The sequence below is a fragment of the Pteropus medius genome, unplaced genomic scaffold (assembly GCF_902729225.1).
Source record: "Pteropus medius unplaced genomic scaffold, Ma_sr-lr_union100, whole genome shotgun sequence".
Lineage (NCBI taxonomy): Eukaryota > Metazoa > Chordata > Mammalia > Chiroptera > Pteropodidae > Pteropus > Pteropus medius.
In genome coordinates this window covers 618,624-637,433 of record NW_024351543.1, presented here as the reverse complement: position 1 = coordinate 637,433, position 18,810 = coordinate 618,624, and the positions used below count along the sequence as shown (strand labels likewise).

Here is an 18,810-nt window from a genome sequence, read left to right as displayed (position 1 = left end):
AAAGCTAAATAATGCCCAATGAAATATTACATTTTTCTGGGAAACTGTTAATGACATTGAAAACTACTGGTAACAAGTGAAAAAGCAGTATCTGCTCAGCTCCCCTCATATTCCCTGGAAACCTTATGTAAAAATAACCCTGGCTTGTACGGTGCTTACTATATGGCATGCATTGTGCTAAGCACCTTACAAGTATTCACTCATCTTATCCTCACAGCAATCCTGTGAGTTAAATGGTGTCATCACCATCATCTCCATTATACAGTGAGCAAACTGAGGCACTGAGAGAATTGCCAAAGCTCCATGGCTAGTGAGTGACTGAACTGGAATTTGAATTCACTCCAGCTCCAGAAGAGCACACAGACCTAATCTCTACTTTATATTGCCAAGACTTTACCTTAAAAGAATCGAAAAAAGAAAAAAAGAAAAAGACAGCTAGGATAGGAGCCTGGTAAAGTAAAGAAAGTAAAGTAATGCAATATGAAATTTTAATGATTTCAGGATTCGGATTATTTATTATTTCAAGGGTTATGCCCCATCAATACAGCATGCAAACTGTGACCAAAGCTACCCATATTTCAGAAATCAAGCTCTAAGAATTATCTGTGTAGAGCATCCATCAATATTACACCACAGGAAGCAGTCTGGGCAAGTAAAAGATATTCTAAAAATCAGAAAAACTCTTCTAGCTCTGCTTTCACTGCAATTATTGCTTTTTCTCCCACATTCAATGATTTGTGTCTCTCTGCTACAGAAGCAAAGAACTTAGGGATATCAGGTAGATATTGATTTACCTTCTTCCTGCAGCAATACTATATGTAGGCAAAAGCTATTCACTGCAATTTCAAATAATGCCGGCATCCTTTGGCATAGGAATAAATTACTGAAACTAGGCAATTTGCTAAGGTTTTGTGAGGCAACTTCCCAATTAAGCTTGAGAGATAGCTTTTTCTGACAGAGATGTAATATACATTCATTATAAAAATAATTCATATACTCACAAAGAAAGCAAACGAGTACAGTGATTCTATTGATCCTGCTCATTTCCTTCACAGAACTTATCCCGACTTGTAATTATATTTTTGTTGGCTTATTGACTTGTTTATTGCCTCTTTCCTGCACATGTGAATAGGGACCATGCTGATTTTAAACATTAATGGACATTATGTGCTTGGCACACAAAAAGTATTAAGTAACTATTTTTGATTGAATAAGTGACTGTTGAAAGCACTAAATTATCATAAGGTCTACTTTTATTTATAGAACTTAGAATTTACAACCATATTTTTAAATTTTTTATTTTGGAATAATTTTAGACGTAAAATTAACTAAACTCGGTTTTATTCCTATTTTTCCCAGTAATGTCCTTTTCTGTACAAGGATCCAACCCAAAGTACCACATTGCATTTAGTTATTATATCTCATTAGTCCTCCAATCTATGACAGTCCCTCCTTCTTTCTTTTTTTCTTTTTTTTAATGACCTTAACATATTTGAACAGCACTGGTCAGATATTTTGTAGAATGTCCCTCAATTTGGGTTCATCTGAAGTTTTTTTCATGATTAGACTGGGCTGCTGGTTCTGGGGAAGAACACCACAAAGGTCAAGTGCCCTTCTGACTGTGCTCAGGGAGCACACATAGGAACATGACTATAACCCTGATCCTCAGTTGGTTAAGGTGGTGGTGGCTGGCAGGTCCCTCCACTGCAGAGTTACTGTTTTCACCTTTCCATATTCTATTTGTTAGAAGAGTCACTAAGTTCAGCCCACACTCAAGGGGAGGAGAATTGAGCTCCACTTCCTGGAAGGGAGAGTCTCTCCATATATTTAGAAATCTGTGAGAAAGATTTGTGTTTTCTCCTCCATTTATGTATTTATTCAATCCTTTATATCAGTATGGACTCATGAATATTCTCCTGGATATAATCCAATACTGTATTTATTTTGTTGTTCAAACCTTTTTAATTTGGCCACTAGGATCTCCTTCAGGTTGACTCGTGTGTCCTTTTGACATGCCTCCCTATTATATTAAGAACTTCTTTATTTTCTGGCACTACGAGATGCTCCAGGCTCATTTTGTATATTCCCCACCCCAGCCCTAGAAGCAGAGCCATTTCTCTAAGGCAGCAGTCCCCAACCTTTTTGGCACCAGGGACCAGTGCTCCTATGAGAATCTAATGCCTGATGATCTGAGGCAGTGATGCTAGCACTGGGGAACCACTGCAAATACAGATGAAGCTTTCTTCACTCACCCGCCACTCACTTCCTGCTATGCGGCCCGGTCCCTAACAGGCTACAGACTGGTTGCGGTCCGGGGGTGGGGAATCCCTGCTCTAAGGAGCCCTGGAACTATAATTTTTCAAAAGTAAATTTCTTGTTCACATTTAAGAAAGAAACAAATCACACTCATGTGGATTATTTCAATATAATATTTTCATAGTTCATTTAAACTCCCTTATTAAATTGTTCTGTATTATAACTGATAAAAAATAGAGTTTGTGGTTTCACTAAAGGAAATTAACAATAATACCTTTTGTATGTAAATCTGTCTGAAGAAGTAAGGATATGAAATAAAGTATTTCCACCTGGGATTATTTATGTATCAAATTCACAGTACTTGAAAGCTCCTAGAATCAGCAGTAGCATTGCTGTAACATATTAAGCTAGCAGCTGGTATTTTACCTGGAAAGAGGTACACTGCTCAACCTAGTAGCAGGTCACTTTTTCCAATAAAGAATAAATACTATTTCAAACATATCAGTTTGAAAGTGGCCAGTGGAAATGGTGGGACAAGTGAGATAGATAAATATGAAAAGGACATAAACATGAATAAAACTGAAACCATATGTTGACAGCGTTTTGAGGGTGCATGAAAAATGTACTATGTAGGTATGCAAGAAAAGCACAGTTTGTTCTATCTTCCATTTTCTAAAAACTGGTAACCTGCTGTCTTCCTGACTCAGATTGAGGGCTTTCTTTACAACTGAAAAACCAAGTTCGATTTGAGAGTGTTGTTCAAAAACCTGACTCAGGTAACCGTGTCAGGGTTACCTGGGTTAGTCTCAGGGCTGTTCCCCTGACATGCTAGGCTATTTCATTGCTTTTTCTCTAGCTTTACCCAAAGTTATATCAGGTCCCTCTATGAGGTATTTCACGATGCTCTACTCTGTTGATTCCTCTCAAGTTTACATGGGTCTAGAGGGAGTCTCCATACTAATATAGTCCAGTGCCAATTCAAAAAGATCTATGCACCCCTATGTTCACTGCAGCACTATTTACAATAGCCAAGATATGGAGGCAACCTAAGTGCCCATCAAGAGACAGCTGAATAAAGAACAGGTGGTACATATATACAATGGAATATTACTCAGCCATAAAAAATGACATCTTACCATTTGCAACAACATGGATGTACCTAGAGAACATTAGCTAAGTGAAATAAGTCAGACAGTGAACAACAAATACCAAATGATTTCACTTATATGACAATCTAAAGAACAAAATAAAACAAAAACAGACTCATAGATACAGAGAACAAATTGATGATTGCCTGATGAAAGGGGAGTTGGGGACTGGGTGAAAACGATAAAGGGATTAAGAAGTATAAACTGGCAGTTACAAAACAGTCACAGGGGTGTGAAGTACAGCATGGGGCATACAGTCAATAATATTGTAATAACTATGTACAGTGCCAGGTGAGGACTAGACTAATTGAGGGGATTTGTAAATTATATAAATGTCTAACCACTATGCTGTACACCTGAAAATAATATAAAATAGTAGTGAATGTCAATTCTAATTGAAAAAAAAAAAAACATAAAAAGAAGTCCAGTGCCTCCCTCCCAAAGATTATAGCTTATAGGTGGTAGAAATGAAAGCCTCTCATTTTCTCAACCTGCTCACAATAGTACATCAAAATACTGTCATTTTAAATAAAGTGATGCTTGGTTTAAAGTAAGCAATCTGCCATCTACCCAGCTCCCTCGAAATCCCCACATAAATTTCCAGATTTCCTGGGATGGTTTACTTCTTTTGACCTTTCCCATTGTCTCTACAGTTCATTGACTTCAAATGTCTTTATAACCTCATAACCTTCAGAAACTAAAAACAAAAAAATTATTATAATGCCCACTTAATACATAGATAAGACCTAGATTTTGGAACTTGCTTAGGGAATGCAATAGAAGTACTTGATTTATTATCAAATGATAATCTAATAAGGAAAAAAATGTCATCCCATACACCTTAAAGGAAACCCGCACAAACAGAAGGCTGACTGCTGCACAGAAGGTCTCACTGCTGTAAAGCCACACAGTCTTATTTAAATGGGCACCAGCAAGGAGCAAAATGTGATCAGAGCTCACATTCAATAGAGCATTACTCCACTGTTATTCTTTCTTTCTTTATAGATATGGACACAGAATATATGAGTTTTAATGTTATCCCTTACGTAACTTATCATCAATGTTAAATTTATGGGAACTCAACAAAGAAACTACTTTTGAAGCACTATTCCTATAAAACACCAGGTGAGAAAGAGGGAAAAAGAATCCTTGTTTTGGTGTCACTTACTCTCTGGCCACTGGGTGCCAGAGCAGGTCTTTCTAAAGTCAGAGGTTCAGCCAGGCAGGGGATACCTACTTCACACCTGCTGCCTGTTCCCATTACCAAAGCACGAATGGTAAGAACACTAAGAGTCTAGTCATTCATGGGGTTCATACCTTTTTAAAAAAACTTCCTCTAGACTATCTTTTCCGAAGAACTCGACAACTGTTATCTTAACGCATTCTACGATTTTTAAGAACTAGTAGATTTTTATTTATGTTTTTAAGAGCATGGATCTAGTTTTCATTAAAGATACTTCAGTGTTCTCAAGTTGGGGTCTCACCTGATTTGGAATGGATTTTCATGGACGTAGGTCCTGGTTGGGTTTTGAATTTGGATTTGATTTGGATGTGACTTGGATTTAGTTTTGGTTTTCATAGATTTGGTTTTCAATATAGAAAAAGACTTGAGTGGTTCATAAACCAGGTCTAACATGAATAGGAGCTAGACTAACAAATGCAATCACGTCCTAGAGATCCAAACCACTGTAGTGTTCCCATTAACATTCTGAGCACTGCTGGTAAGAAAGCGGGTCAGAGCAAAAATCCACTGACATTGTTCTCGTTCCTGAAATTTGAAACCTGGATCTTTCCCAATGTCTCTCCGCTTCACTGACTTCAGTATCAATAATCTTATGGTTAAAAAAAGATTCCGTAAAATGCCCGCTTAATAAGAATGACAAGCCCCAGGTTATTGGTGCTAACTTAGAGAAAGTAGAGAGAAAATGATTTGCTATAGGTTCCTTTAAGCAACTGCTTTTAATTTTTATTATATTCTCCACTTGTGCCTGTCTGTATCGCTTTCTTCTTTTGGTGGTTAAAAGAAAGTCGTACAATTACAGTGTCTATAACACTAGGTAGATCTTTATTAAGATCTGCTTTTCCATTGCTATTACTCCATCTCCACTGACTTAAAGCTTAGGATTTAAAAAGCTAAATGTGATCGAGGTTTATAAATTCCAGACTCTGGAAAGTGGAGATGGGTTAGATTCAGTAGCCTCTTTCCTCTATTTTCTATTACCCCTGACTCTTTTTTGGTTCTTTATAGAGTGAGACTGTATCTAATGCAAATAAATTCTAAATCTGTACACACCTAATAAAAAGACAAACATTAAAAGACAACTGAAATTTTATTAAAATTTGTAAGAATTTTTACCTTCATCAACAGAATCTGAAGTGCTGCTTTTGTCCAGAGAAAGATATTCATTTTTATTCAAGTCCAGTGATTTCGATGGCACTCTACTTAACCTCTTTTCTGAGGTTAGTGAAGGACTCTTTTTGATCTGTTTCTCACTTTGGGGTTCCTCTTTCCCTAACTCCTAAAAGGCAAACAATCCAGTTTAAAAAAAACAGAGTATAAGTTTAGATTTTATAATGAGATATTTAATAATATTTACTCTTGGAAAAATTTGTTGTTTGCATCACATTTCCCATTCAGTCCATAAAACATTGGTGAGTAAAATATATCATTCTAGAGTCACCTTCTTAAACAGTAATGAACAATAAATCTATGAAGACACCATCTCTTAACATCATGTGAATCATGTAAGCAGAAGGGAAAAACGGGGCAGAATAACGGAACATTCATTTCTTTGGGGTGGGCAAGGGAGAGGAGTAAAACCCAGTTAGCTTCCCAAGACAATACCTGCCCCATCATCTCAAAGAAGAAAACTCACCCATCTCTCAAGACCAGTAACTAAAGGGGAAAGAGAAAGAAAATAGAGAGATAAAAGTCACATAAGAGTACAGTGGGGAGAGAAGATTAAAAGAGAAAGTTAATGTCACTGCAAACTCATAAGAACACAGTTGTCTTTGCCGTGAAGGGACTACTATATTAAAATATATTCAATATACGATGCTAATTGTACTTTCTGAAAATAGTTTAATAAAGTTAAGCTGTTTCTATAAAATATTTAATGTTAAGCATTAAAGTATAAATGTTATTGCTATGTTAGTATTCAAGTAGAACAGTATTATAATTAGGCTCAATAGAACAGTGTAAAAAATATAAACTATACAGCAAAGTCTTTTCTTGCATTGTCTGTGTGTAAGCAGATGAAAGAGAGCAAAAGGTAAAGATACAATCCTTATACTTCCTGCCCCATGAGATCTTTGAGCAGCCCTGAGCAGCAAAAGCGCCCAGGAGGATGCAGGTTTCCTCTGGCCACTCAGAAAGCAGAATAACAATCTGGACCCAGGACAATTTATTAAACGATTCTACTATCCCAGTCAGAAGGTTCGGTCTTCAAGCAGAGATGACTGCTAAAATCAAAACTTGATTTATTTAGGAGTTCCACACTATAAAACACCATGCTTATTTAGCTGACCCAGGGCTTTTTAACAGGGCTAAGTAGAATAAGTTTCCACGTATTTCTCCTATTGTTTCTAATTAAGATATAGTTCACATTATAAAGAATATAGATAAATACATATAGGAAAAGTAACAGTCACTATCTTTGAGTGGCTGACATCTGGACAATTTTTATTTTTTGTATACTTTTCTACATTTCCTAAATTTTTACAGAGTATTAATTTTACAAGAGCATTAATTAAGAAAAACCTATTTTCATCTTAAAAAATGTTATTTCTGACTTTCTGTTGGAAATAAAAGTGAAACAAAGTAAGTGAAATATGATATTTTGACATATTTTTTGACACCTGAGAATCTTACCCTACTGCTCTTGAATGAAAATAAAAAAGGACCAAACTTCTCTTATCACTTGTATTCCATAACCTGAAAACATCTAAACATCAATGAATGTATGATCAATCTTAAAACATTAAATTATTCCTCTGCATTCCATTCCCTTTCCTTAGAAAAAATATGACTTCCTTTAGGGACAAAACTAGAAGCAAAAATCAATGGGTTAACTATTCCAAGAACAGGTACAGAAGACACTGTCAAAGAAGCTGTAGGAAGGACCCAAGTAAGATTAGTAGTGCTGAGAACCCAGTCCTCAAAGTCGGACTTATGTAGAAGGATGAAGAGACTGCGAGAAATCCCGTCCTGGTAACCTCCCCAAAATTGAGTGGTTTGGTCTTCTCAGTGAGAACATACAAAGAGATTAGCATCCATAATCACCTCCCTTGCACCAGGGGGAAGCTCCTAAGGATCTGCAGATAAATAAGTTTTGCAAGCAATCCACAATACAAAATCAGACTGAGATAGATGCAAGAGAGTTGATAACTTGGTGGCCTTTCACAGAAACACAGTGTTTCAATGTTTTCCCAACATTTATTCATAGGAGATGCTTGGAGTTCCATGGGAGAAGGTAGAAAAACTTCGTTGTGGCCACACACAGATTCACCTTCAATTATAACACCTTATGGTTACTGAATACTTAGTGTGTTCAAGGGACTGTTCAAAGCACTTTCAAATATATTAATTCAATCCTTTTAAAAACCTCTATGGGGTATTATTCTCCGCATCCCCTAGATGAGAAAACAACAGCATAGAAAGATTAAGTAATTAAGTTAACTTACTTAAGGTCATATAGCTGGCAAGTAGGAAAGGTAGGATGTAATGCCAATGCTCTGCTCTAAACCAAGAAATTCAACTTTAGTCCCAAACCTGCATCCTCAATAAGAACAAAAATTCTATAATAGGCACACTCTTAGCGCTCAGAATGTGGTTTCTAAATACCGTTCTTCACTAAGAACTATGGCTCATTAGGAAAATGGCTAATAGTAAGTCCGGGACAGAAGTTGCACAAAATGTGACTGGGACACATTATCGTACAAGAAAGGAAGCCATTAAAAATTATTAATCACTTCAAAAGGACAAAGGAGCCAATCTAACAGGGCCCCTGTTGGCAGAGGGGACAAACGGAGTATAAAAAATTTTGACTCCAAGTGACAGAAACTCATTGCAATTTTTCTAAAAATTGACGGGCTTTTATAATTATACTTGAAAAAATAAAGAAACAAACAATGAAGCCCAGTAATTAACTGGCTGTGACTGCTTTAGTAGGCAACTTAAGTAGCATCTATTGTTACTCAAGCATGCTGCTCAGGGTTCTCATGTTCCCCTTCAAAACAGATTCTTTCTACCACATAAATTACCTACTCTGGGAAAAATTCTACTAACTATGAATTTCGCTATCATATTTTTAATGATGTGTATCTCTCTTATAGACTGATGCTCTGTCTGGTAGCTCTATACCGTACCCAGCTCTGAAAAGAATCACATGTGTTTATAACCTCTGCTACTTAGAGTTGAAACTCTTTTCCTAAAATAAAGGAGCAGCCTGACACCTTAAGTTTTAATCATTTCATATATCGTATTTCTATTTGATCTTACATTAAGATGAACACATGGCAGTATCAGATATATTTTAAAAGAGCTATCATACACTAACCACTTTTGTTAGATTTCCATCGATTGACTCTGTTTCTGAAACGCGATTAATTGATTCACAGGTAAAACTGATTGACTTAGATAATCTTTCATCTCTCTCCCCACAGTCATCCAAGCTGCTTCTTTCTGAACTTCTGTAAAAAACAAATCATTATAGAAACACAAACAAAGTTACTTCCACATAAATAAGTGATTTAGTCTCCATACTGAGGTCTTTTTCTATTATAAAGCATTTTAACAATAAATGTTTTTTTATAATGTAACAAATAAGCCTCTACTTATAATGTGCTTAAATTGTATGCTATTTTCTTAAATCATATGCAAATTGACTTTATTTCTGAAAATAAGATATGCTCATATGAGATTTTATAAATTTCAGAAACCATTAAAAAATTAACCAAGTACAAGTGGCTGTTATAGCAACTAGTAAAATTAATATTGCTTGTTTGAATTTCAGTTGTGGACAACTACAAACTTCGAAAGGTGCAGGGTGAATGTTCGAGTTAGATGCCAGCTGGCATCAGAAGTCAGTTTTTTTGAATCCCCTTCCTTCTGATTTAGTCCCATCTGAGATGGCAAATGCTCCCCAGAAGTGGAAGCTCCTAATATCTGAGCACAGAGCCCATCAATCGGTCCGTGCCCCTCTTCTCGTTCTTGTTCATTCTTAAGAACGAGGTTTAAGGAAAAGCTTTCAAATGGTCATAGGGACAAGATTATAATAATTATCCTGGGACCTGCTTTTCCTTTCTCAAAGAGCAAAGAGAAAGGAAAGTCTGCTAAATGTAAAAGGAACACAACTGATCTACTTTCCAATGCTCAACCTTATTGAGAAATTATTATTTCCATGTAATCGTTGAAACATATAGACTTAAAGCTCTTCTAAAATAAAGTAGCAGCCTGACATCTTAAGCCATATTATTCTGAGGAAGGAATAGAAATGCTAAAGCGCCTTTCAACCCTATTCTACTTCACCCATATATTATTTATATGCAACCAAGTCACTCCTGGCTAGTTGGAATGGCAGGGCTCTGAGGGAACCAAACAAGAAAAATGGCTCCTTGAGACTAGCCCACCACCTGAGTGTCTGAACTTAAAGATTTTAAGGATGGAGTTGAGCTGTAGAGAAATAAAGAAAAGAAAAAAAGGAGGAAGGAGAGTAAAAAGAGAGATTGAAAATGAAAAGAAAGAAGATGGAAGAGCTGAGATAATAAAGGTTTGAGATAGATATGCTTCTTTCAGAGACTGCACAAATGGGAAAAGGAGTAAAAGTGGGAATGAGGATCCTGTCATATCTTCTCCTGGAAAGCACTCAATCACAGGGAAGAAAAGAGCAGCTTTGCTGGTGACCTCAAGAAGCCGGACCTTAGAGTTTATAAAGCAGCTGGTCAAAAATATTTGTTCTTTCCTTCTTCAAAGATTAGAAACTTTTCGAGTTGGCAAGAGGCCATCTACTTTAACCGCCTCATTTCACAGATAAGTAAACTGAGGATCAGAAAAGCTAAGAGATTTGCTTGAGGCTGCTCAGCTGCTTGGTGGCAAAGTCCAGACTAGAATCCAGATCTTCTTTAGCACAATCCCAGCCTCTTTGTAGTGTATCAATTGCATTTCTAACTCAACTCCTGTACCCAAGGGAAGCTAATAAACTTTACAAGGAGAGCACTACAATGGAAATTTTTAACTTTACAAGATAACTAATTAAATATGCATATGTAATAATGTAAAAAAGACTAAAATGTTGATGCTTAACGGAAACACTATAAATAGGTTCGGCATAACTAGAAGACTACCTAGATAGGCAGAGTAAAACTGTATAATAGCAAGACTTTCAAAAGATTTCTACATTAAGATTTACTTACTACAGAATTTTAATGTTTTATTAAGTTATAATTCAGATACCATAAAATTTACTACATTTAGAGACTATGTAGAATATGGCGGTTTACAGAGTTGTATAGCCATCATCGCTAATTTTAGAATGTTTAATCACCCCAAAAAGAAAGCCTGTACCATTAGCTGCACTCCCTACTCACCCTTCTTCCCAGTTCTTAGCAACTACTAATCTCCTCTCCGCTTCTATGGATTTACAGATTCTGGACTCCACTTCACACAGATGGAATCATAGTGTGTGGCCTTTTGTGACTGGCTTCCTTCACTTAGCATAATGTTTGCTACAGATTTTTAATGTAGTATCCTCTGTTTCTACTGCTATGACCTCAATTACCATTGGACAAAATGCACTTTTACTTGTACAGGTTAATAAAAATGTCCACTCTTCCAAATGAATTCTCATCAGTCAAAAATAATTTCTCTCTACTCTGAATTTCTTTATCATATTATCTATTGCCCTTTTTGGCCCTTATCATTTTCAACCTTGTATTGTAATTATTTGCACTCCCCATAACACTACAAGCTCCTTCCATTAATGCGTTCAATATTTAATCAATGCCAACTCCATGCCAAGCACCATGTTAGGGTATCCTTCAGGAATAGTCACATTATCTTTGTAGCCCTCAAAATATCTTCCAGCTAATTTACTTTACTATTATTCACAGACACAGAGATTTCGCCAGGTACTTCTCCAGATCCTTAATAAAAAGGTTTACTAAAGCCACGCTTTAAGCAAATCCTAGGTGACATGTTACAAAGATATATTTTCTTACAAAGACATAGTTTGCTTACCAATTTAATAAACTATCCACCGTCCTCACCTTTCATGCTATTCCACTACAGAGAACACAGAGGCAAATTCGCCCAAGGGTGAATTAATAAAAATTGTAAATTAATAGTTTAAAATAATTCTGCTTTGATTAATGATTAATAAATTTTGAAATTTCAAAACATTCTGCTGTACCTTGACTGCATATTATCCTCAATCGAAAGAGACAAGGTTTCCATCTCTTCAGCATTTAAGCCTAGCTCAGTGCCATAGTTCTGCTGCAGCAGCTGCCAGAATTCTTGTCTAGTCAAGCTCTAAAATGACAGAAAAACTACACTCAATATTGGAAAATGTAAGATAGTGTAACGATGATTCACACATGAATTTTGAAGTCAAAGACCTGTTGTACAGCTACCAGATGTATGACCTTTCTAGATGTGTTTTCTGTATCTATAAAAAAAAAAATAGGTTAACAAAACTTATCTGACAGAGTTGATACTTGGATTAGATGAAATGATGATTTTAAAGTGTGCTATACCTGCTGTAAATGGGAGGTAAGAGGTTTAAAATTTATTTAAATAAAATAATTTATCCATAGTTTCTAGCAATCATTGATCTGCAACTTAAATTCTGCAATCCAACCAGTCTACCACGACCACTGGATCACCACTGTTTTAATCGTCTATTCGGAACTCATCTTCTTAATCTATAATATATCTTACTATTTTAACCATTTTAAAAAACGTATATATTGGTAAACTTTATATTTTCCTAAAATATAAAATATAAGAGGCCCAAATTTAGAATATTTCTTTTATTATTAATAAAGCCCAGCTTGTTCTTTCTTTGTAGGTATTATCTTAGTATTAAAATCACTTAATACAAAAAACTCATACATTACATAGCAAAATAAAAATAATAATGTGATAACCAATATTCTGATTTCTAGAAACATTATAGATGGTTAATCACATGATTAAGCAACGTAGAGGGCAGCAGAAAAACGAGTGAAACAACTGTTGGTAAGAGTTCTTTCTTCTCATTCATTTAACAGTTATTTATTTAGAACCTACCTAATGCGTATCACTGAACTAGCTGCTAAGGAGGATAAAATGCTCTCAGGCAACTTACAATATAGCTGAAGAAACAAAGGAGACTCTTAAGTAAAATTAAATATGACAAACTATAATATTATTACATATCAAAGAACTGGTGGAATTGACACAGTAATAAGAAACATCACTGTGGATTAGGGTGATCAGCTAAGACTTCACACTGGAGAACGGTCTCCGGCTGAACTCAAAGGACATCAATGGGGAATATGTAGAAAAGAAAAAATTCGGAAAAAGGAAAACCAACATATAAATATAGAATAAACACACGAAGAATGTAAGTAATATTCGTTTTAAAGTTAGTTAATAGTTTATCAGCCTAATTGGAGTAAAAAATTCAAGTTGGGAAATAGTAGGAATAAATATATAGAGATTTAATGGGGCAAAACATACAGATGCCTTGAATTCCTCCTTGACATTCCCCATAACAATACTTTCTTTTTTCTTTCTCCTTGCTTCTTCTGTCTAGTAGCTATGGTACCTTTGTTACATTATACTTAATGACCTTCATTATATTTCATGGAACCTCAAAGAGATTAAGAACAAATTTTTTACGCTTTAGACTGCTAGTTCCCAATTTGCCATGTCCAGACTACTAGGATTCCAGAGGAGTAGTTGATGAAAATTTAGATAATATTATCAGTTTCTTAAAGTCAAAAATATCCAAATAGTTACCTACAATAAAATTATTTATGCTAAGTAAAATGTCAGGCCTCCTTGTCTGAGGCTGAATTATATTAACCTAGAGTGGTATGTCAGGCTGATAAGAAACTCTAGTTGGAAATAATGTATGACTAATAAACAATAATGTTCTAACATTTTAGTATTTCATATACACCACTTAATTGGTGGACAAAAACTCTTTTGAAGTATAGTGTCTGTATAAGAAAAATTAAAAGGATAATTAGTGGTAGAGAAAGTTAGAGAACCACTGTCCTTGATCCTAAAGATATCCCACACATTTCTTTTTTGACTTCCGCTCCAGAAGAGCCATTGTGAACTTTTTTCACAAGAGCAGTTAGCTTATACTAATAATTAACTCAATCTTCTAAAGACATTATCTTTGAAATGCTTTTGGTGTCATAAATGGATGGCTAACATTATGAAGAGAAACAAGCAAAATTTCAATATAGTTGTGGAATAGTAAATTTTTATAAAAACTCTTCTGAAATAATAGCTATTGAACTGTAGCAAGAACAGACCAATGATAAATATTGAGCTTCCTAAGAGTGAAAGAAATGAATCTTATAAGTAAAATGTTAACAAAAATACAATTTTATTTGACTACATAAATAAATGTTTTAAATATACTATCAAATACAATCAAGAAGTTAACAGCAGGATAATTTCAATATATTTTAATCGATTAGTTTAAAAAATGAATATATAAAAGATTAATGGAAAACAAAATAGAACTCATTTAATTCACCAGCTAATTTGTTAAAAATTACATTTTCTTCAAAGTTGACCAGAAGTCACAAAAATGTGGTTATTTACAGCCATGCTGAATATTCAAATATTTAAACATGTATCCAGACTGATATTCATTGTTCTTTCAATAAACGACAGGGTGAAGTAACCTTAAAAAACGACCTAAATTGTTCTTTCAATAAACAGCAGGGTGAAGTAACCTTAAAAAACGACCTAAATTCTAAACAAAGGCTGACCACCTACCTGCAAACAATGGAAAGACTCCCCAGTTCAGCCTGCAGAGTACGTGAACAAAATAAAGGTAAACCAAGCAGTAATCGGATAAGGCTCAAAAGTCAGATCAATTTCTGGCCCAGAAAGCTTTGTACTCTAAGTATGCTGCAGTCTTTATCCCACAGCAGAGTTGCAAATATTTGATGACAACTATGTAAAATCACTGCTTTGGTCTTCTAGTTTTGTTATGAGAAGATTTTCCTTATAAAAAGACAAGTTCTATAGTAGTTGAAAGCACATTACTTGTCACTTCCTGGTTTGTAGTATCAGCATTCTTTCCAAGGTAGCAGGTCAGAATGCAGAATTGGAAGTAATACCTCACTCTACAAGTTCCTAAGCCACGCCCACTAGAAGAGATAGGTAAACAGGGTTTTATTAAAGGGACAGTTCCCAATTTCTTCTGTTCTACACACAGATTGGAAACAATAAAATGAAAATGAAAATATCTTCTTATGCTCAATTATATAAATGCCTGTTGCGGTATTATTTTAATCTCATTTTAAAATTTTAATATATTAAGGGTTAAATTTTCTTCTCCAGGCTAATACTTTCTATTCAGTTCTGGCAATGTCGTTATTACCTCTTCATCTACCACTTCTTCAGTGCTGATGTAGCAGCCCCATCAGACTCCTGCATTAACCCTTTGCAACTATCAAAGATGGAATCTCTCGAGTATCATAATGGAATGTCAGGAAATAACAGGAAGAGTGAGTTATTCAAATGAAGCAATTCTAATAAGCGCTCAGCGCATCTTTCATCACTGAAAAGTTTACATCTTGATTACTCAATAATTCTTTCCTTTAAAAATATTTTTTACTTTATTCAGAATAATTTCCTGCCAGGGGGCCAGGACTACAATAAACACTATAGAGAGTTTCATCTACCAATTCCAATTTATTTCCCAGAAAAAAATGCTTTCTTCTAGATGAAAAATAGTTTTCTTCTAAATTGCCCTAACTTCTACCTAGTCATTCTATTTAATTTAGTAAGGTGTGTTGACACAACTGATGCTACTTGATGAACTGAAAGGATCAACCTTTTGTGGGGGGTCACTAAAAGCTAATCGTTTTACATAACAGCAGAATGAAAGACCAGAGAGAAAAATGGAGAAGAGCACTCACTCAAATTGAAGAAGCACATGGTGGAGGGGCTAGCTTCCACTGTCTAAAAACTAGTGCTTTTAACATATTATGGTAGTTCTCATTGACCTATTGAAACCAGATATCTTTATTCTATAGTAACCAAACAGCGATGGAAAAATATACATTAAATATACTGTAAATGACTTTTATATACTTTTGCTAAATATAAAAATTCTTATAGTAAACCACTGGTACATAGAGCAGAGCCAATTTTAATAGGCTTAAGAGGGAAAACAGAACTAAGACTGAGCCCCAACAAAGCCTGGCAGGCAAAGGCTGAGCAGAAGGTGAGTGGCCAGCAAAAAAAGGAGGAAGGAAATACCGGAAAGATAAGAGAAAATTCCAGAAGGAAAGCCATGGAAATCAAAGGTTAGATGTTGTTGCAAAATAGAGGAAGTGTGCAACCGTGTGAAATGCTGCTGAAAGATCAAGTAAGATAAGCACATGTATGACAAATGCAAACGTGCAGAGGAGTGGAGCAGCCTGGCAAGCCAGTTCAACATGACTAACACTAGTGGTGGGGGAGGCGGGGGAAAGAGAAAAGAGTCAGTGGGGCAGGGGTAAGCAGCCAGATAACAAAAAGCCTTATATGCTGTGTTAAAGAAATGGGGTTCACGTTGTCAAAATATAAAAAGCCACCTACTCGTTTCACACAGAAAAATAACAAGTTCAGAATTGTGTTTTTAAAAGATATACTTTTTTATGAGTATTTATCCAAAGAATATAAAAACACTAATTCAAAAAGATATATGTACCCCTATAGTCACTGCAGCATTATTTACAAGAGCCAAGATATGAAAGCTATCTAAGTGTCCAAAGACGGATGAATGGATAAAAAAGATGTGGTGTGTATGTATGTATATCATATTGGTCACCAAATGTATATATATGTACATACATACACATACACACACACAATGGCATATACTACTCAGCCATAAAAAAGATGAAATATTGCCATTTGCAACGATATGAATGTATCTTGAGTATTATGCTAAGTTTAATAAGTCAGATGGAAAAGGACCAAAGCTGCGTGATTTCAATTATATGTGGAATATAAAACAAAAAAGTAACAAATAAACTAACAAAACAAAACAAACTCACAGATACAAACAACAGAATGGTGGTCCCCAAAGGGAAACGGGAGCAAAATGGGTAAAGAAGGTCAAATATATGGTAACAGAAGCAAACTAGACTTTTGGTGGTGAGCACACAAATAGATATCAAATTACAATGTTGTACACCTGAAATTTATATAATGTTATTAACCAATTTTACCTCAATAAAATAAATAAAATAGACACTTTTAAAACTACTACTACTTTGGTAACAACTTAAAGGACAGATTAGAGTGTTAAAAAGAGATAGGAGACTATTATAATAGTTTGAACTAGATTAATGAGGGCTTTGGTGACCAATATGACATAGTTGGCAAAGAAGAGGTAATCAAGGAAACACCCAGGTTTCTGGCTTGGGTGACTAGGTAGGAGGTATACTTCACAGACCTAGGGAAAACAGGTGGAGGAGATCTGCCAGCCAAAAAGGTAAAAAGAAGGAACAATATAAGAATTCAAATGCTTCTACATTGCCAGGCTATTATATAGAAAATATGACTAAAACAGCCATTTAAAGTTGATTTTTTTTCCAGGCAGGTTTAAATGCTGCACTTATTAGATTTATGGCGCTATTGGAAAACTTTTAGATTTCCAAGTAACTCCAAAAGAAGTGATCACTAGAGAGGTGCATAAGAATAATGGGATTTGATAAGGCTGAGGAGTCTGCAGGAGAAGGCTGGATGACACTCTTCCAAAAGGTCTCAGAAGATGACACTAAATTTTTAAACTGACCACTATGTGGAGAAAGGCCTCAGCAGAGTCAGTGTACTAGAACTGCACTCAGAGTGCCTGACTTCAACAAGCCACACTCACAAGCTGCACATACTCGCCCAGTGGTAAATAGCCTAAAGCATACTAGGGGAACAGTCATTTCATTCTACGCCATTCATCCAGGGTGCCTGAATACCTTGCAAGTCAGGTATCAGTAATCAGAACTTTGAATGATAAGCATGGAATCAGAGCAAATATAGACAGTTTTAAAGGACAATTTCCTGTGACATAGGTGGGACCTGATGACTCATCTCTGTACACTTCTCCAACAATCAAAGTCTGCCTCCGTGACTCTACTTTCCTGTCCTAAATCCTAAATTTTTGGCCCTAAATCTAGCCAAGCCACCTCAGAAAGACATATTCGTTCTTTATATCAATCAACTGTTTAAATACTTTTCCCCTCAACACACCTGAGGAATGGGATGTCTTTCTGTCATCCCTCTATTAGCAATTCCCAAAATAGAAACTGGAGTGACATGTATCAGAATTTAAAGATGGCTCTGTATACACTGAAAAGGCTCCCCTTGTCACCTCTTCCCTAACTCTGACCCATGTGCCCTCCTTCTGCCCTTAGGGAATAAGTCTGAAAGCCATTCCGTCTCTTTAAGCCTTAGAATTTGAAATGAGTATAGATTTCTGCTCTATTAAGCCTCAAGTTTAAATATCTACTAAAAAATAGCTAGCTTCCTAGTAGCCCCTGTGTACTAACATGAGATAACTATTATTTAAGAAAAAAATAATGCAAAAAGAACATTTCGATTCTGTACACACCTGCCCTTATTATTAGCATCAGTAATCCTAAATCCAATACAACAATATCACTAGAAACATAAAAAGAGTAATATTAAGTGTTGAGTTTTAACTAAAAAAAACTAACCTTTTAAGTTTTAAGCCTTATTAAAATTAATAACCTTATAATGTATTTATGTCCTATTTTCTTAGTAATTCAAGTATATAGAAAATAAGATTTCTTTCATAACTGAGAATACTTTCATGTTTCAAGATAATCATTTGTTCTCACGGCACATATAGGTTTAAGAAATTGAGTTAAATGAACATTGAATGTACGGCATATCTTGAATGTTGTTTTCTGCAACTAAATTTCTGTGTTTTCTTCTCATCCTTTGCCTTTACCTTGAGCAGAGAATTAAAAATGTCTTGTTAATTAAGTGTAATGATTATCTGGAGACTTAATCACTAAGATTTTACTACACTGAATCACTCAAAAAGTCTTTATTGAGCATTGGCTATGTGTAATATAGCCCTAAAAGTTATTGTCCAAACTGGCATATCTTTGAGAATAAAGTGAGCACTATTAATATTTACACTAATAGAGGCTTAAACCCAGA

At 35.2% G+C, this 18,810-nt stretch overlaps 1 protein-coding gene across 4 annotated transcripts in view; it reads right to left on the bottom strand.

Moving 5' to 3' along the window:
- Positions 1-18,810, bottom strand: part of GRAMD1C (GRAM domain containing 1C) — a 75,319-nt gene that overhangs the window by 18,950 nt on the left and 37,559 nt on the right. For 2 of the 4 annotated variants that reach the window (XM_039843046.1, XM_039843045.1), the window contains 3 exons: positions 11,813-11,931; positions 8,963-9,095; positions 5,761-5,923 (listed from right to left, as the gene is read on the bottom strand). In XM_039843046.1, coding sequence (XP_039698980.1) covers positions 5,761-5,923; positions 8,963-9,095; positions 11,813-11,931 — 415 coding nt within the window. The other 2 variants (XM_039843048.1, XM_039843047.1) reach the window with 2 other exon arrangements.